Raw genomic sequence first — 18,861 nt, 5'->3', positions numbered from 1 at the left:
CAGGGATGATGAATGTCAGATAGTAACATGGCTTTACCAAGTATGTTGACACTCTCCAGCTCAGTGTGAAATATTGCATGCAACTAATTAAATAGTTGTTTCTTTGCATAGTCCAGGCAAATCATTATTCAGCTCTATGCTTCAAAAATATTGCACATCCCAATTAATTATGGTCATTAGCGCTACATGTGACTCAGACTTTCAAACAAAACAAAACAAGACAAAACAAAAACACAAGCTTAAAAGGGAAAATCAGCAGCATGTCAGATTGTGCGTAAAAATGTCAGGGTTAAACTCTTATTTCGAAAAACGCCTTATACCGGAAGCAGGATGTTGTCATTCAGCAGCTAGCACCAGCAGCATCTTTTGACCATTCAATAAGCTAAGACCTAACAGTTTAAAGGAGCTACAATTTTCCTTACAGCGCCTAACTTTACACTGTATTCATTGGTTTTCAGGAAAATAGTGTGTTTCGTATCGATTTAAAAAAGGTACAAAACTTAAACAACACGTGTTTAACCAAATACGGTGTTTGCGTCTTTAAATTAACGCTAGAAAACAGGCCGAAGCTAACGCTAGTCACTTAGCATAACTTCGGTAACCTCATGTAATCCGTGTTTGTGATGTCCTGCATTCAGAAAGTTACTGAATAATTTAAAATCACGTTTGAAGTTAATACAAATATTATCCGACAACTAGCTAAATATTCTGTTCTTTATCCTTGTGCAGTCATGGCAGCCGATTGGTTGGGCAGTTTGGTGTCAATTAACTGTGGTCCAACGCTGGGAGTGTATCAAGGAGAGGTGGTGTCTGTGGACCAGTCCAGCCAAACCATCTCCTTAAGACAACCTTTCCACAATGGAGTCAAGTGCCCTGTTCCCGAGGTCACTTTCAGGTAAAGCTGTACTTTATTTCAATTATTGGCTCTTCTTCCTCGGTTGCATCCAAAATACAACACATTAACAACAAAACAAAAGGAGATACAATACGAGAAAGTAAAGTAAGCACCACAAATATAATCAGCCTTCACATACAGTATCATATGTAGCCTTAAATAATTGCTGTTATTATTTTCTTTATAAAATTGATTGATTCATGATTGATGTAGTCCTTTTATAGCAGTTTATTTGAAGCATTGGTTTTAGGTAAAGATAATGTAAAGTGTCACATGAAGGTATGACTGGTGTGTCATCATTTTGTCTGTCTGGTATGTAGGTTAAACACACATTGGTCTTATGTACTGTACTGTATGTACGAATCAAAATTGGTATAACACGCCGTTGCTCATTGGGTAACAATGTGAACAGCTCTGTTTTGAGTGAACTGGATCTTATGAAGATTGAAAGCACCTTTTGAAGCACTAAACCAGATTGCTAGACACTTATCGAGGTGGAATGAAAATGACATTACTATTATAATTGTAATCTCTTTTATAAAGTTAGTGGTCTTCCAATGACAAAGATGCCTGCCGCTGTTTCTTTCTGTCACTAAATATAAAATGGTCCCTTTTTTCTGCAGCGCCATTGACATAAAGGAGCTCAAGATTTTAGACATCACAATTGGCAATGCTAAAAACAGCTCTTCTGCATCTACAAAAGTAAGCAGTGCTCCAGTCGCAGTCTCAAAGGGCGACCCCAGGTCTGCGGCCAATCTCAACTCTCCTCAGGACTGCTCCAAAAGCCAAGGAGAACGTCACGTGGACATACCTGGCCAGCCAAAAGGATTTCGTCGAAGACACAACTCCTGTAAGTCCCGGAACTTAAACTTTTGAGCTTTCATTTGACGTTAAGAACACACACACCGTTGCAGTCCTATCGTTGATTGTTGCTCTGTTGAGATGATTGTCATTTTCCCATCAGGGTCATCTAGCAGTAAAGGGGCAAACCAAGCAACACCGAAAAAGAATGGTGTGAAGAACGGCCAGATGAAGCCCAGAGACGACGAGTGTTTTGGGGAGGCCACCGACGACGCGGTGGATGCTGATTTTGATTTTGAAGGAAACTTGGCTCTTTTTGACAAAGCAGCAGTTTTCTCAGAAATCGACATTTCGGAGCGCCGTAACGGTGCAAGATCACGTGGGACGCCTCTAGACCAAACGCCCACACGGTACCGCCATGATGAAAACATCCTGGAGGCCAAACCGGTTGTGTACAGACAGATTACTGTGCCGCAGCCTGGGGCCAAAGAGTACTGCACTGGTAAGTTGTTTCTCATTGTAAAGAAATAAAGGTACTGAGGGCAAATATCTAAAGTAGACTGTTATATATATATTTTTTACCTTTTTTAAATATTTCTTTCCATCAATACAGACTCTGGGCTTGTTGTACCCAGTATATCCTATGAACTACATCAGCGTCTGTTGTCAATCGCTGAGCGCCACGGTCTCTCACTGGAGCGAAGACTTGAGATGACCGGAGTGTGTGCGACTCAGATGGCGCTCACGTTGCTGGGAGGACCCAACAGGTGAGCATGTATGGTTTGTTAGCACAGATGAGAACAGCTTTAGTTAAACAATTATAGCTAGGTCTTACTATTTTTGTTTCGCCTTCTGAGCTAGTATCTTGCAAAAAGAAATCGGCCAAGAATAACATATCGAGCCAGTATAGTGTTCAAGTTCCATAGAAATTAATTGTTAACATTTTATATTTTCAAAGCCAAACATAAGTTTAATGCTATCCAGTGCTTGGAGAGTGCAAACTTCAGGCAATTCAACTTAGTCTCTTTTCCTTGTTTCCTCTAGATTCACTCCAAAGAACTTACACCAGCGTCCCACAGTGGCTCTGATGTGTGGCCCTCATGTTCAGGGAGCCCAGGGCATCAGCTGTGGTCGTCACCTGGCCAATCATGAAGTGGAGGTCGTCATGTTTCTGCCCAATTTTGTCAAGATGCTCGACTGCGTCACCAGCGAGGTCACCCTCTTCAACAAGACCAGTGGCAAACAGGTGTCAAGTATCAAAGGTATGCATTTTTTTCTACTTATGGTTAGATTCTTTCATCTCAGCTAAGCCTAACTGGGGGGAGATTTTTGGCTGTGTGCATATTGAATATATTCATAATGTCTATTTGTGCTCTTATACGACTGTATGGTTAATGATTTCTCGTGCTGTCAAGATGCATATTTTTTTTTTATCATAACTTTATGAAGCAAGGAGGGACAATTAAGTGAGATACAAGATACATTGTTTGGGAAAGGAGAGGGAGTCCAACTTGGTAGAGATCTGCACTCGGACTACATTTTGCATTCTAAGTGGTCAGATATTCAAATGTTGCTCTTTGATCTTTCAGACCTCCCAGACACGCCGGTGGACTTAATCATAAACTGCCTTGACTGCCACGAGAACACATTCCTGATGGACCAGCCTTGGTACCGGGCGGCTGCAGACTGGGCAAACCAGAACCGAGCGCCCGTGCTCAGCTTAGACCCTCCTGGTAGTGGACAGGGTCATGCGGTGGAGGCCAAGTGGTCCCTCTCTCTCTGTCTCCCCTTCTCCCTTGCCGAGGGGGCCGGCAGAGTTTACCTGTGTGACATAGGTATTCCTCGACAGGTGTTCAAGGAAGTGGGAATCAAGTACATTTGTCCCTTTGGCTGCAAATTCGTCATCCCTTTGCACTCTGCGTAATGGGACTAATAGTCAACATGAATCTTTCACCCTCCATGACCATTGGGGTTTTGGCGCCTTATGTTCCAGAGTTCATCCATTACGTTAGTAACTCATCGACATGAGAAAGGGACCACTGTTTGGTCAATTAGTTCTAGGAGGACCAAGTCCATGTGGGTGGGATAGGAAAGAGCTTTATTGAAAAAGTAAATGTGTTGACCATCCGAGGCTTCAGCCATAATACAGATACTATTGTATTTACATAATTTCACATGATACTTTTTAGACACATCTGAAGTGTCAAAATGATATTACATAATGTTCAGATTGAGAATCTCTGATTTAAAAGGGACATATTTCTGGATGTCACTGCAATCTAAACTCATTCTTGAGCCTATCTGGTGAATAAACACCATTCAAACATATATTTTGTTTAAATGTGATGATATTACATTACCACAGAAAACCAACATAGATGGTGTCACCATTGCTAATGGCCTTACAGCCTGCCATACTCTGCAGAACTTTATTACTCTTACTTCCCATTTAAGCAAATGTGGAAAATTGTCATTAATGCGAGTAGTTTTCTATTTTCTTAACCAGTGTTGAATGGAGCAGCTGATAGAGAGAATCCAGATATCAGCAGTTGTGTTTGTTAAGCTAAAGAAGGCCTTCATATGGGCTCTGATAAGATGTAATTTAAAACCTCTTATAGGCAAAGAGATTTGCTTACAGAAATGTGTTACTGAAGTCATGATGTTCCACTAGCTTCTGTGCAATCTCTCCTCTCAGTTAAGCCATTGTGTCATCCACTATAGTAGTTATGAGAAATATCAACCTTAAATTGAATACGGATTAGTTTTTTAGCATAAAATAAGTACAAGCTGGGAACCTTTGTCATTGTGCCTTGGTTTTCATCCCTATCCGTTCGCTTTGGCTCTTTAGTGTATGTTAAAGGACCACAGCAGAGTGTTTACACGTTTTAGTTCCTTAACTACCAATCATTTATGTAATCTGATTTTTGTTAAATGCAGAACACAGATTACAGATTTTTAGGAATTCATCAGAGCCATCATAAAGTCTGGTAGTTAAATTGTTTTTTCGTAATGTAGTTGATTTAAAAAAAAAAGTCTCTATGCATTCTAGACATAGTCTGTTAAGGACTAAAATGTCAAGAATGTCCAAGTAGATTTTCACGTTTTATGAAAACAAATTAAAGCCAGACGAAATGGTCTGGTTGGTTTCGACCTCCAGGCAGGTGAGAATGTCGACAGGTTTTTTCGGTTGACAACAAGCTGTGTTTTCTTAAGTAAAAAGGCTCTTTATATTTCAGATATGAATGCATTTCCAGGTGAATCATCTGTGATGAGAAATGTAACCGTTTGTTTTTTAAATTCCCTCTCCTGGTATTGTGAAGTATGCCTGTTGTGTGTACTCCACCATTAGTGGTATTTACCATGAGAGCTGCTTGTTTTGTGCTGCTTTACGAGGCCTTGACAGAGGGGGTTGTAGGCATTTCTACTGCCAAAAAATGTGACCATGAAAGTCAAACCCTTAGCTTGTTCTTTTACAAAATCACATTCTTTTTAAATGTGTCCAGAGACAAAGACCGTTGTATTAGGTACTGGACATGGACATTGTATACAACATGTCCCTAAATTGTGTATCATTGCGGTCAGTTTAGTCTATACCTAGCTGCACTAAAGCAGTTACAGAAATTATAAAGGAAATCAACTGGGAAAAGGTTTACAGTGGTTTTGTATCCACAAAATAACATCTCAGGAGGATTACAAATACTTCCACGATATTTTAGTTTTTTCTCTGTGCACATTATCCTGCACAGGGTTCATACACTGATTCTGTGAAAATGACTTCTCATGCACAAAGGGTTTGTCCTTTCTCCAACATTCCTCCGGCCTGATGTGTTATGTCACATCTGTTGAGACAAGTCTGGCTGGGAAGCATCAGCCAGCACTACTGATTGTGAAGAGCTGTTTCCTCTTTGGCCGCCAGGGGGCCATTAAACCACACTTTTGGTGTCTCTTCCTTAATCCTTTGTAATGGCAGCTTAATATACCTTGTTCCCCGAAAATATGGGTATTTCTCTACGAAATGTGAACAGTCATAAACCATGTGGTGATCTGGCTTTGGCCGGAAAGCATTTTTGAAAGTGTATTTGTTTAAATGCAGGCTCTGCTTCTTTATATGCATTACATTAGTTTACATGTTTCACATTCTCACATCTTCGCTGGGTGTTTAGTACATGCAATGTTAGTTTGCAGTTCAGGAATAAAATGCGTTTTTTACAGCCAGTGGGAGGTTTTGTCTACAGTACAACAGTTTCCTTTTTGGTGCGAAGTTCAGTATCAAGGTTCAAGTGCAAAAGTACTGTGCAGTCCTCTTGTGTCATGTCTGCAGATTGAAATAATAAAAACTTTCAACATTGCTTTATATGTGAGAGTACATTTTGTCCACATTAATGATCTAACACCTTCACCAAATCGCCTGAAATGAATTTAATGATACATTTTTAGCCGTACTAGTTTCTCACTAACGCGCATGTGCACTGCAAAAACAAGGTGGGGCAAAGAAAACTTGAATGTGTGTGACTGCGAAAAGGAGTGGGCTGAAGTACACTCATATTAATCTGAAAGCAATCGTTTAATGGCTGCATTATTTAACAAGTTGGGTTATCGCGTTTTCTCCTCACTCATTTTGACTTTTTCCACAAAATCACCGTCGAGACTGCAGTGAGAAGTTCGTAGCAAAGTTGTTTTTTCTTCATATAAAGGGGCTTTTTCAGGTGATGTTGACAGGAGACGCACCAACTAAAGTCTCGGCTTGTTTTATCGAGATACTTTTGGACTGCTGAAGGTTTCGTGTCACCTGGGACAGATTTCACTTCCTCATCGGGGCTTTGGTTTGTTTTTTCGCCTCGATATCAACTGTCGGTATTTTTTTGGGGTGAATGGGAATTTGTGTGCTGTCGCTCAGATGAAAAGGCTCTTCGGACAGTAAACAAGTCACCTGTTATTACCCGAAACGTCTCGGTTTTTGCCTGAAAAAAAGGTAAGAGTTCTATTTTGAAATTGAGCCTTTGCTTGCAGATACAGTGAAGTTGCTGTGTTGTGGTTGAAGTAGGCTACTTAACAACCCTTAAGTTAATTTTACTTCCTTGTATATAATGAGTACATGATAACTAAATGTGTCATATCCTGCCAATGTGGGGTGCAGCAGTTGCATCACGCAGCCCTCTAAATGTCTCTGTTCCAACATGGTAGATAATAGTATTGATAATAGGCAATGTATCCTGCTGACTCAAAACTGTCACATAGCCTGTCATCTTTTAACGTTTATTTGTGTCTTATATTGTAAAACATAATGCAGAAGTAGAGGGTTAATAATGTATTTCAGTTTGCTATTGCTTTTTGTCACTTATCTCTCATTCTAATGAAACAATTTACCAACCAGAACCAGCATTTGTGAGAGAGAGGAACTGAGGAGCCATTAGGTGTGTTTCAGGGTGATGCCCCTTTTGCAAGTTTCTGAAAAAGACTGAAGCTAGTCTGCTGATGGCTAGCATTGTCTTTATAATATGGCAGAAGATGGAGGGTGACACATCTGAAAGAAGCAAGAAGCTTGTGAAACAGGCTCTTGAAACCACAGCAAAGCATGTGTTGCATGCACGGCTGCATCAGCAGGGCATGTTGAGCACAGCTCTCAGCCAGGAAGTATCCGTCTGCTGCTCAGGCATTCAAGCGTTGCCTTACATGGTGTTTTTGACGTGTAGACTAGTTTTAAATCATCAATTACCCACACATGTTCGAACTTTGGATAGACGTAAAATGCAAAGTTTGTTGTAATGCCTGGGTGCCAAATTGAGGGGGGGGGGGTTTCCCCCTGCCACTCTGACGACAGTTTAGCTTTTCAATGTGACGTTTTGTATTTTATTATGATAAGCAAGGTGCTGTTTTACATGTATACCCTGTCAATGGCTTTTATGCCGCCTTATATCAGCCTCAGAGGCAATACTGACAGTCATTAAAGTGACACAATGAAGGCTTGTGCAGCAGGGCCTGCCACTGGATTCGTACTTCCTGTCTTACTTCCTGCAGACAGTTGATACAGTGAGCTCCACAGTCAAGCTGCTGTCCCGGAGGCAGAGGTGATTTCCTCCTCTGAGCTTTCTGAAAAACATCTGCAGGCTCTCAGACTCGCATGGCTGAACGTTGGCAGGAACTCTTTCTGTTTCGGTACCATTGTGTCCTTCTCGGTGCACTTGGCCCTGCCACCCTGCTGCTGTAATGGTGATGATAACAGGGCAGCAGCATCAAAGCAGTCAAAAGAGCCTCCCGAGGCAGGAGGGTCAGGATCATACATGTATGAGAGGCAGATTACCCAGGACCCCCTGCTGCACATAGAGATGCAGGAGCACACAGTCAATAACACAGACATACTGCTCATTTTAAAAGTATTGCTTCAAATCACACTTAAAGCACAGAGATTTTATCAACAAAACACACCAAGAGTACTCCTTACATCATTACATGGCCGCTGTGTCTGTTTTATTGCATACTATATTATTAGATTGTTAATATTGGTGTATCGATATGTAGGCAGCATTTTACTTTTGTAGCTGATCAAGTCGTTTTACATTTGAGATACTTTATATAATTGTCAGGTGTCCAGAGGATCCCATCCAGCCTCTGAATTAATCGTTAACAAGGCATTTGATTTGATTTGTTTATATACAGTAGCTATGTTTCTATTCAATGGTAAATGTTAATTGTAATTATGAGTAAATCTAGCTGTCAGAAAAATGCTGTGGAGTGAAAGGTAGAATATTTCCCTCTGAAAGGTATAGTGGAGCTTAAGTACCCTCAAATAGAAATACTCAAGTGAAGTACACGTCCCTACAAAAATCTACTTACAGTAATGGAGTAAATGTACTTTGAAGAAACATTTCAAAGACCAGTGAATAACGTTGTTTTTCAGTGACAAATGTCCACATAGACGTCACTGTATCACAGCAGTTTTTCTACACCTTACATGATCAACATTTTCACGTCTGCAGATAGTCCAGGGAGTGGCAGATTTAAACAAGACCAAAGAACATATTTTTACATTCCTGTCCTGTCTTGCTTGGTTCAGTCAGGCTAACTCTCATCTGTAAAGTTCAGACTGCGACTGGCTTGCAAAAGACAAGAGCCAAATGTTGATCAACCAGTTTGGTTTGAACAATTAGATTGTTATGGATGTCAAGAATATGCAAAATGGGACTATTGTATCTACAGTAGCTCTCTATCTACAGGTATGGCACCTGTATTTGAGTTACTTGTTACATTTGGAGTGTTTTTGTGCTCTCTGAGCTTCTTTCTGACTCATTTCATGTTAAGTCTGCCACTGGGTTTGCTGATTTCCTGTTGTTCTCAGTAGCTTATGCCATGAGTCGTTTCTTCTGTAACACACAATTTCCACAGTCTGATATATAAATTCACTGCTTAAAACATATCATTGTATTTATGTGTGCCTGTTTGAGATCATTTACTTCATAATACCAGAGCAGCTGACACTTGAACTCGCTGCATAAAATATGAAGTGCAACTGATAACTACTGAACTGAAGCTTTACTGAACCTAAAGCCAGTTACTGGGCTGACTGATTTATGATGATAAACTCCTCAATGAGACAGAGGTCAGTAGAAGCTCAGGGGTCAGTAGAAACTCACAATGATAGCCTTGTCCCCTTACTGAATCGAACAAGCTGTGGTTCCATGTGGAGCTCTCTGGAAATGGCAATGTGACACCATGACAGACCGAGTTCTGTCCCTTTCAGTCAACCGCTGCTGGCCTGCTGTTGCGATGAGTGGACTGTCCCAAAAGACAGGAATTAAAGAAATGCGTGGCCCCACTCATCTATTCCTCAGTCGGTGAGATCACTTTGCTTCTTCAATGAGGACAGACAGATTCTGTTGCAATCAACAAATTCTGTTTTAGAGCATAGTGAGCATTTGTACTCTACGTAGATTTTATTAAGATTGTATTTGTAACCAAACTAGTAGCATTGCTCTTGGGATGGCGTTGTTGGTCAGTCCTCTTTGGTCAAGGCTGTAATATCTCAACAACTATTAGATGGATTGACTTCAAATGTAATGCCTTGAGAACTGTTGGATAGATCACAATGACATTTAGTCCAAGCACGAATAGTTTTTGTTCCACTTTCGTGATCCACTGCCTTATTTTTGGTGCTATTTATAACATGTGTTCCAATCTTTCATTTTCACGTAAAACAGACAGCCCTTTAAAAAAACATTCACTAAAACAACACAAATTGTATTAATAAAATATACTTCAATCTATAAAAGCAAGGCTATGCAGCTAAAATGAGTTCCTTATGCGTAGACTTTTAAACCGTTAATAGGGGTCATCTGGAGGGATTTGGGTTAGGATTCTTTACAATGAGAATAATGCTCTACTAGTTTCAGACTTATAGTTTGTGTGTTTCCTGTTAGAACATTCCCCCCCGAGTGAAATGTCAAAGTGTCACATAGAAAAGATGCGTTTGGGACGAGCAGATGCAAAGTGGGGGTGTCCTTGCTTGGTTGCTGGGCCTGGGAAATATGTCCAGATAGACAGCTGTGGGTCTCCATGGGGGACAACATCCGCGTCATCCTCATCATACTGGGTGATGACAGTCCTCTCTGGGAGACATGGAAGTTTTAAGTCTCACATTTAGTGTCTTTGAAGAGGCTGGACCTTTATTTAAATGTATGACATAGAAGAAATGCCAGTTTATGTATTCAATGTAAGAAATATGCTTTTAAAAGGAAGAGCTTAAAGAGAACCCCACCCAAATACTGGTGTTTTCTAAATTTGGGCTCTCTCACAGGAAGCTCATTGCACAGTAATGGAGACGTCGGAGGATGTGACCTCATGTAAAGTGACAGATCTATCAGCCAGGATTTTCCCTTAGCACTGACCATTAATTCCCCCCCCCACTTCTCCATGGGAACTGATACAGGAAGAGAGGAAGTGGTGTTTTTCGGCGGAAGGATTGAGAGAGGGGATGTTAAGCATGACTTAATCCAGAGGTCATCATTTCGTTATACCGGCTCTGATGTGTTGTGCATGTATCATGGAAACGCGGCCCCTGGGTGACTCAGGTCTAAGGTTAGAGTTGCAGTGGCTGCTTTATTGACGCAAAGAAACGCTGGGCTGGATGAGTCCCACTGGCCTGGTTAGACCACAAGTTTGCATTCCTCCGCTGAACAGAACTATCTTAACTCCTACAACGGCCAGTCATTGGTGCTTGGCTGGAGAGCGGAGTGTCCATTTTTGGTCAAAATGAACCGAGCACCATATGGAGTACATACTACATAATAGATTACGTTTACCGCCTTTTCTTAATAGGCTAGAATATTTTCAGAAATCTTCTATAGAGTATATTTCTATGTTCGCTGAAGCCTTGTCTTTAGGTACAAACTGTACTGTTATTCTGCATCATGGAAACATTCTGCCCCAGTTGTGAAAGTGTGATTTCAAAAAAAGAAGACTTGTAAGTTCTGCTTTCTGAACCAGTGAGTTATTTTTACTCACACGGTCTGATCTGACGCTATTCTAGTGCATTCTGATAATAGCTGAATTGTTGACTATTGAACAAATTATACATGACATTACAAATATACACCGCGTTCATGTCACTCAAGGTCACCTTACATCACACCTGTAGCCAGAGGTGGGAGAAGTACTCAGATCTCGTACTTGAGTAAAAGTAGAAGTACCAGAGTTTTGGAATACTCTGTTAGAAGTAAAAGTCCTTCATTCAAAATGTTACTCAAGTAAAAGTAGAAAAGTATTAGCATCAAAATATACTTAAAGTACTTATTATCCAAATTGGTCCATTTCAGAATAATGTAATATATATATATATATTTTCCATTTAATTATTGATGCATTAAAGTGTTATCAAAGCTGGTAAAGGTGCAGCGAGTTTTAATGACTTAGTATGCTCCAAGGTAGCTTTTTAATTTACTCCAGGTGTAACTAAAGTCTTATTTAAGTGTTGATTATATTTCACATAATTAATCCAAATATAAGTAACTAAAGCTATAAAATAAATGTAGTGAAGTGACAGTACACACAATTTACCTCTGAATTGTAGTGGAAGAGAAGTACAAAGTAGCATAAAATGGAAAATGTTGAGTAAAGAACAAGTGTCCTAAAATTGTACCTAATTAAAGTACTTGAGTAAATGTACTTAGTTACTTCCCACCTCTGCCTGTTCGAACACAAAACGTACGCATTAGCAAAAGAAGCACCAGTACGTGAACATCAATGGAATCCTCATAATGAGATATACAATGGGCAAGTGAAAATAACTCAGATTCAAGATCGGTGTAAACTGCTGTTAAAGTAAGTAAGATGGGTTCAAATGATGGTTTTGAAGAGCGGTTTTGAATTTTGTAATGGGTTCCAGTTTACGATGTGAGGGGAAAGTGTATTTCTCATACTATTAATATGCACTTACACACCAATAAAACACACATGAATTGTCTTGCTGATACTTTGTGTGTAGATATAGTAAGGCTGGCATACTGACTTCATTCTGTTTCTTTTTGTAGGTACTGCATGTTTGTGTGTGTTACCAGCTCTAATGTTAGCAGCTAGAAAACATCATCCCCTGTGAGAGGATTGAACCGCCTCACCATGACGGAGGTGCAGGTAAGACAGGCCTCCAGAGAGGGTGCAAGTCAAAACGTAGATACACAACAAGACATGTCTGATGAGAAATGTGTGTGACATTTGTTTACTAATTAGTGATGTGCCCATTTCCCGTAGACTCCATGGCCGCAGGGCACAGAGTGTGTTGCCAGGTACAATTTTAAAGGCACATCAGAACAGGACCTGCCCTTCAACAAAGGAGACGTGTTGAGTATTATTATCGTCACCAAGGTAAAGTTACAGTGCCTATAACTTTTAGTTTTTTAAAAATGCAATATTTAATCCACACCACTATTTTAATTATTCATTTCTGAAATTTTGTTTTTCAGGATCCAAACTGGTACAAAGCTAAAAATGTTGCCGGTCGCGAGGGAACGATTCCTGCCAATTATGTTACGAAAAGAGAAGGTGTGAAATCAGGAGGGAAGCTGAGTTTGATGCCGTGAGTACACAGATTATCATGTTTGACTTCTGATGTTCAATATTATCTTTCACTCTGAATAGCAAACATGATTAGACTTATGTGTGTTCTCTATATTTCAAAAGTTGCCACCACACTAGCTCTGGTTTGCTTCTGCAGCGATGGCTAAAATAGCTCGACGTTGCCCTCGCTCTGTGGCTGTGTGGTTGCTGTAGGCAGATGGGCTATTTGTCGTGGCAGTGGCGCTGCAGTTATGTGAATGGCGACCACAGATGGGTCGGGCTGTTGTGTAATTGCAGTGCACTTGTGTCTGTTTCCAGCTCAGCCCTGCGTAGCTTCCTGTTGTTTCTCGTCTATCTCAGACTGAAGTTATCTAAAAAATCTCTCTGTTTGTCCACATGATTGAATTTTGTGTGCATGCATGCAAGCATGTGAATGAATAAAAGTTTTTTTTTTAGAGCTCTTAATCACAAAATAATGTCTAGAAGGACTTAATAAGGGCAAACCAAGCTACAAAACAACAACCCTTGCCTTAAACACACCCACAAAAAGGCACTTTAAAACATAACATGGCAAAATACAGCCATCAAAAAGGAATAACTGCTACCCTAAACTTTATCTAATTAAAACCTCACTTTAAAGATGTATAATGTCCTACAGAACTGTGTTTCTGAGCATCCATTCTGCTTGTACAGCAACACCTTTTTACAGTTGGAGTATCAAAGGACTGCAGCTGATGTTATCATAGGAAATGCAGCTCTTACTGAATTATTGTAAATATAACCTGACATGAATAGTAAAAAGGGATGTCGACCTTTTGAGTGAAAGCTGTATCATGTTTGTGAATATGAAATCCCTAACTAAAGGGAAAATCCCTGTTGTCGTACCTCAGAGGGAAGCTGCTTCTGTTCCTGTCAGAAGAAAGGTTTTCTGTGTGATAGTGGAATGTAACTTTCTCATGGAGACATGTAAATGAGTTTACTGTACATACTGTGGCTCTTTCATATGCAAATGAGTGTCATCTATACCTTTTATCTCCAGAACAGTATTGGTTTTATTTGCATTAAGCCCCCATTTACAGTAATACAATATTATAAAGTGCAAAAAAACTGTAAAAAAAAAAAAGATGGCGGGACATAACAGAACATTAAGAAGTTCATAATTTCATTGAGGGACAGTTGTTTTGTGTGCCTGCACCTGTAATATGTTTTTAAATGACTGATGCAAACAGTAGGAAGTTAGCTGAAACAATTCAAATAGATTTAAATCATTTAGTTTCTAGAATGCATACATTATCCTCATTTTAAAGATTGTTGTGATTAGATTAGTTTTGGTGACATTGTTGTAGTGGCCTCTATTCATTTGCTGCTTCTCTGCGTCTTGACTCCCAGATGGTTTCATGGGAAGATAACTCGGGAACAGGCAGAGCAGTTGCTTGTCCCTCATGAAACCGGCCTGTTCTTGGTGCGAGAGAGCACCAACTTCCCCGGCGACTATACCCTGTGTGTGAGCTGCGAAAGCAAGGTGGAGCACTATCGCATCGTCTACTCCAACGGCAAGCTCACCATCGATGACGAGGGGTACTTTGAAAACCTCATGCAGCTGGTTGAGGTAAGACATTAGATCTCTGTTTAGTCTTTATTCATAAAACGGGATGTTTCGAGTGCTCGCCCTTGTGCTATATAGATCTCTGTCTACTGTATGTTTGTTGTGTTTTCCTGTTATGAGCCCCCGCGTCTCTGTGCTACCTCATAGACCACATACAGTTCCTGGAACAAATAATGAACAGGAAGTGTCAAAGAGGAAGAGTGAACAAGCTGAGGTGCAAAGTTCTAACCTCAAAAAGACGCGGGGCCTTTTACTCTCAAAACGAGTCCCTTTCCTTTTTAACATGCTTATTTTTAACTGAAGCCTTCGAAATAGTCATGAGTATTTTTAGTCCGACCTATTTAAGGGGAAACCTTTTTCCGTTGTCCATTATATATTTAGCTAATTTGACTTTACAGCCCTCTATTGGTCATTCTGAAGCACTGCTGAGTTTAAATGCCTGAGAACTTTAATGCTGGTTGATGCTCTGTTATCGAAAGGTGGTACAGTTATATGCCTAAATAAAAGTCAAAACCGCAGATACAATATTATGAATCAAGAACAAACAGTTCAACAAGTCATTTTTATTTAAAGTGAGACTTCATTATTCAAATTGATATGGACCTCTTCCAGAAAACGCAGTACATTTACAATAATCCAGCAACATTTTCATTCTTTAAAGGCAAAAGGATTTTGTCCAGGTGGAGTATCACCTGATAAATAATTGAGCTAATGATGTACCAAAGGTTGTTCTGTTTTCTAGAAACAATAAGGCTATATGCAATAAGCAACTTTTGGAGACCCCTTAAAGTGCTGTAATGCTAGTGTGTCCATTTCTCTTCATCCTTTGTTTGTTTTTGCTCTGTATGTAGCACTACACCAAAGATGCTGATGGTCTGTGCACCAAACTAATAAAGCCAAAGCTGGAGGAAGGCACGGTGGCCGCTCAGGAAGAGTTCTCCAGGGGTGAGTCTCCGTTTGTTGGTCAATTACAATTTATGCATCCACATTATTTACGAGGAGCATGTATGGGCCTGTTATGTTTCAGCTTCATGTTGTTTCCTCTTTAAATGGCCAACAGGTGGCTGGTCGATGAGCAGAAAAGACCTCAAGCTGCAGCAGGTTATTGGAAAAGGAGAATTTGGAGGCAAGTTGCTTCAAGTTTACTTTGAATAGTAGAAAAGTGACCTAATTGTATTGTACTGCTTACATATGGCAAAGTTCTGATATGTATACTGAGCATGTAGACAGGAGTAGACTGACTTTACAAACACAAACAGTATACTATGAACAGGTATAGGTACAAATTCAGCATTACATCTTGTGTATAGAATTTGTATAAAGGTTTTGATAAAAGTCGAGTAAAACCTTGGACATGCAAACTTTGTTATGTAAACTAAATATCAGGTAGAAAACCTTTAACAATGAAACACATTCCCTCACCTCTCATGGTTTAAGAGAAGGCTTTGGTTTTTCATATTTGTTTGTTTTGTATATCAAAGGGATGACACTTTAAAATGTGAGTTAACCATTGATTTTCTATTGTTTGTATTCACCTCAGATGTCATGGTGGGAGACTACAGAGGGACTAAAGTAGCTGTGAAGTGCATAAAGAACGATGCTACAGCACAGGCCTTTATTGAAGAGGCTTCTGTCATGACGTAAGAAAGATTAGATATTTTGCCACTCTGGTTTTAGAAACACAAATGCACAAGTAACATGTAAACAAATAACATGTCTGTGTGCTCTTCTCCTCTCTCAGGCAACTACGGCATGATAACCTAGTGGGGCTGCTTGGAGTGATCGTCGAGGAGAACGGGAGTCTGTTTATAGTTACTGAGTACATGGCCAAAGTGAGTGGCAGACTGTCTCTCTGAAAACGTGTCAACCTCCAGAGTGACATAAAAAATATATAACATTTCTGTTTTTGTTTTTTCAGGGCTGTTTGGTTGACTACTTGCGTTCCAGAGGCCGGACAGTACTTGATGGAGAAGCTCTCCTTAATTTTGTTCTGTGCGTATGACTAACACTTTATCTACAATTACACTATATTAAAGTCAGGGAAGCTTGTTTTTGATGGGCTGCATAATGTTGGAGATATGATTAGGGTAAATACATTGTAAGCAAGGCTCACTAGATTTAAACTAAACCATGTTGAACTGCAAGAACATTCTACTGTGTACACTTTAGGATTGCCCATGTTTTATTGGATCATCAGGAAGTGTATACTGCATGTTTTTGATCCCACATTTGAATGTGGAAAGACAACAGTTCTGAGGTTTTGAACTTTGTTTTGCTGTGCTTTCACAGAGACGTCTGTGAAGCCATGGCTTACCTGGAAAACAACAACTTTGTCCACCGAGATTTAGCAGCCCGCAACGTTCTTGTGTCAGAAGACAACATGGCCAAAGTCAGTGACTTTGGTCTGACCAAAGAGGCCTCCTCCACTCAGGACACTGCCAAGCTGCCGGTGAAGTGGACCGCCCCGGAGGCTCTCAGGGAAAAGGTATGCTGTTGTTTTCATGGACTGTTGTTGGTGCTTTGCCTTGTGTAGCTCCCAAGATGTGAAATAAACTCTACGTGTGTTTTTTTTCCTAATCAATAGAAATTCTCCACCAAATCGGATGTTTGGAGCTACGGTATTCTGCTTTGGGAGATTTACTCTTTCGGCCGAGTGCCTTACCCAAGAATTGTAAGTACCAATATCTTTTCGGGAAGAGGCATAAAGAAAATATTAAGGAAAAATAAGGGTTTTGATTTAAGAGTAAAACTATCAGAAACAGCCTGGACTCTTTCCTTTTGCTGTAATACCTGAGAGTATCATACTAAAGTGTACAATTATGATGTGGTATTGCAACCTTTCTACATAATATAACACTACTTATAATGTATGTACCAAAAATGCATTCATTAGATAAAAAAGAGACAATCAACCACATTGCTCTTTAATGAAAATATATAAAACTAGAACTGTATATGCAGTGAGTTTGAATGTGTTGACTGTATTTTAACGAGTTACATAGTTTGCCTCAAATCGTCCTTAAGCTGTTTTCTGTCAACACTGTCTTTCTCACAACTCCTTATTCCATTCTGTAGCCGTTAAAAGACGTCGTGCCTCGAGTGGAGAAGGGATACAAAATGGACTGTCCAGATGGCTGTCCTGAAGTGGTGTATAACATCATGAAACAGTGCTGGAACCTGGACCCTGCTGCTCGACCAAGCTTTCAGATGTTGAAGGAGTGGCTACAACATATCAACCAAGGGAAAGGGAAAAAACCTTAACACATCTGACAGAACGGATACAAAAAGTGACTTTCCTCTCCCTTCATTTCGACCACTTGGACCACAACCTAGGAGGAAGAAATATTTTGAAGACAATGTTAGATTTGTCCGTGAACCGATATAACTGTCAACGTTTATGTTCCTTAGCAGCATCCATGTCTCAGGGTGTTCATATTGCAGTTACTCTTAATATCTGATTCGGTTGCTCTTTCTGCGCTAGGTTTTCAAGAGTGAATGATTAACTGTCATATCAACGAGTCTTTCTTTAATACACAGTGCCTTGACTTGTTTTGTGTATTTTATGACCTTTATGTTGATAGCCTTGGTCGTATTGGGGACTGCATTATTTTGTATGAACATTTACTGTGGACCGTGACATAATTTGACTAAGTTGACTGAATCCATTGTATCGGTTTAAAGAGGAGAGACATGTCAAAAGTAGAAAGATGGTTTTGATACATCATTACACACTCTATTCTTTTTTTTTTTTTACAGTTTCATGGTACACCTTACTGCATGATCGTATAATTATTTTTTTAAGAGGACTAAGTTAAAATAACTTTAATTATGCAGCTTTACATTTTTTATTGTCTATTTCAAATGCCCTATAAAAGGAAGTGTGGACAAATGTAAACTTGACTACTGATATAGAACACCATTCAGCTGATTCATGTAGAAACCATTCCCATGTACAGAATTGTCCATCCAACATCATGAAATGTTTCTATTTTTCTGATTCTTCAGATTGAACCAAATATTCTGGATTTTGTATGTAAAGAGAAAAAAGAATGTTAATAAATTACATATTGAAAAAACGTTTTTATTTTCCTTTTTTTCAAAGTCAAGTATTAGCTATTTAATATGGAATTATTCATTTACACTTTTAAACCAATCAAAATCAAATCAATCAAAATCAAATACAAATGGTACCTAAACAATTTGGAGATATTTATATGTTACTAAGTATTTCTATTCTTTGCTGCTTTCTACTTCCACCATTAACCTTCTCTCAACTTTTATAATATGTTGCATTTAAAAAACCTGGATAACAAGATAATAACAGCCATTAGATTAATAAAGTACAGTATTAAAAAAAGAGTACAAATGTATGTACTTGTTTTATAATATTTTATATTATATCAAGACCAGGCTCAAAAACCAGAGGGGACCAAGCAGCTAGGCCCCAGGCTCTGGAACAGTCTGCCCCTCCATGTGAGGTCGGCCCAGACCCTTGGGGTTTTTAAATCCTCAC

General features: G+C 39.6%; 2 protein-coding genes across 2 annotated transcripts; both read left to right on the top strand.

Annotated features, from left to right (window-relative positions):
• Positions 1-362: 362 nt before the first annotated feature.
• Positions 363-6,039, top strand: edc3 (enhancer of mRNA decapping 3 homolog (S. cerevisiae)). The gene is made up of 7 exons (XM_010768064.1): positions 363-491; positions 730-895; positions 1,519-1,745; positions 1,860-2,198; positions 2,310-2,463; positions 2,741-2,958; positions 3,286-6,039. The coding sequence occupies exons 2-7, from the start codon at positions 732-734 to the stop codon at positions 3,618-3,620; spliced, it is 1,437 nt and encodes a 478-aa protein (XP_010766366.1). The 5' UTR covers positions 363-491; positions 730-731; the 3' UTR covers positions 3,621-6,039.
• Positions 6,040-6,210: 171 nt separating this feature from the next.
• csk (C-terminal Src kinase) lies at positions 6,211-17,629 on the top strand. The gene is made up of 13 exons (XM_010768074.1): positions 6,211-6,668; positions 12,220-12,319; positions 12,437-12,550; positions 12,649-12,761; positions 14,132-14,351; positions 15,200-15,293; positions 15,409-15,474; positions 15,889-15,988; positions 16,090-16,180; positions 16,267-16,340; positions 16,638-16,833; positions 16,933-17,019; positions 17,424-17,629. The coding sequence occupies exons 2-13, from the start codon at positions 12,305-12,307 to the stop codon at positions 17,607-17,609; spliced, it is 1,356 nt and encodes a 451-aa protein (XP_010766376.1). The 5' UTR covers positions 6,211-6,668; positions 12,220-12,304; the 3' UTR covers positions 17,610-17,629.
• The last annotated feature ends 1,232 nt before the right edge of the window (positions 17,630-18,861 follow it).

This window comes from Notothenia coriiceps, unplaced genomic scaffold, assembly GCF_000735185.1.
Source record: "Notothenia coriiceps isolate Sejong01 unplaced genomic scaffold, NC01 NC01_scaffold00000339, whole genome shotgun sequence".
In the NCBI taxonomy this organism is placed as follows: Eukaryota; Metazoa; Chordata; class Actinopteri; order Perciformes; family Nototheniidae; genus Notothenia; species Notothenia coriiceps.
The sequence above is the reverse complement of the archived record's forward strand: the minus strand, read 5'-3'. Positions and strand labels throughout refer to the sequence as shown.

Excerpts from the sequence above, each read along its gene's own strand:
- edc3 (XM_010768064.1), top strand. The coding sequence starts at position 732 with ATGGCAGCCGATTGGTTGGGCAGTTTGGTGTCAATTAACTGTGGTCCA. Across the intron at positions 896-1,518 it reads GTTCCCGAGGTCACTTTCAG|CGCCATTGACATAAAGGAGC; the intron begins GTAAAGCTGTAC and ends TTTTTTCTGCAG. Across the intron at positions 2,464-2,740 it reads TTGCTGGGAGGACCCAACAG|ATTCACTCCAAAGAACTTAC; the intron begins GTGAGCATGTAT and ends TGTTTCCTCTAG.
- csk (XM_010768074.1), top strand. Across the intron at positions 15,294-15,408 it reads TCAGGAAGAGTTCTCCAGGG|GTGGCTGGTCGATGAGCAGA; the intron begins GTGAGTCTCCGT and ends AATGGCCAACAG. Across the intron at positions 17,020-17,423 it reads GAGTGCCTTACCCAAGAATT|CCGTTAAAAGACGTCGTGCC; the intron begins GTAAGTACCAAT and ends TCCATTCTGTAG.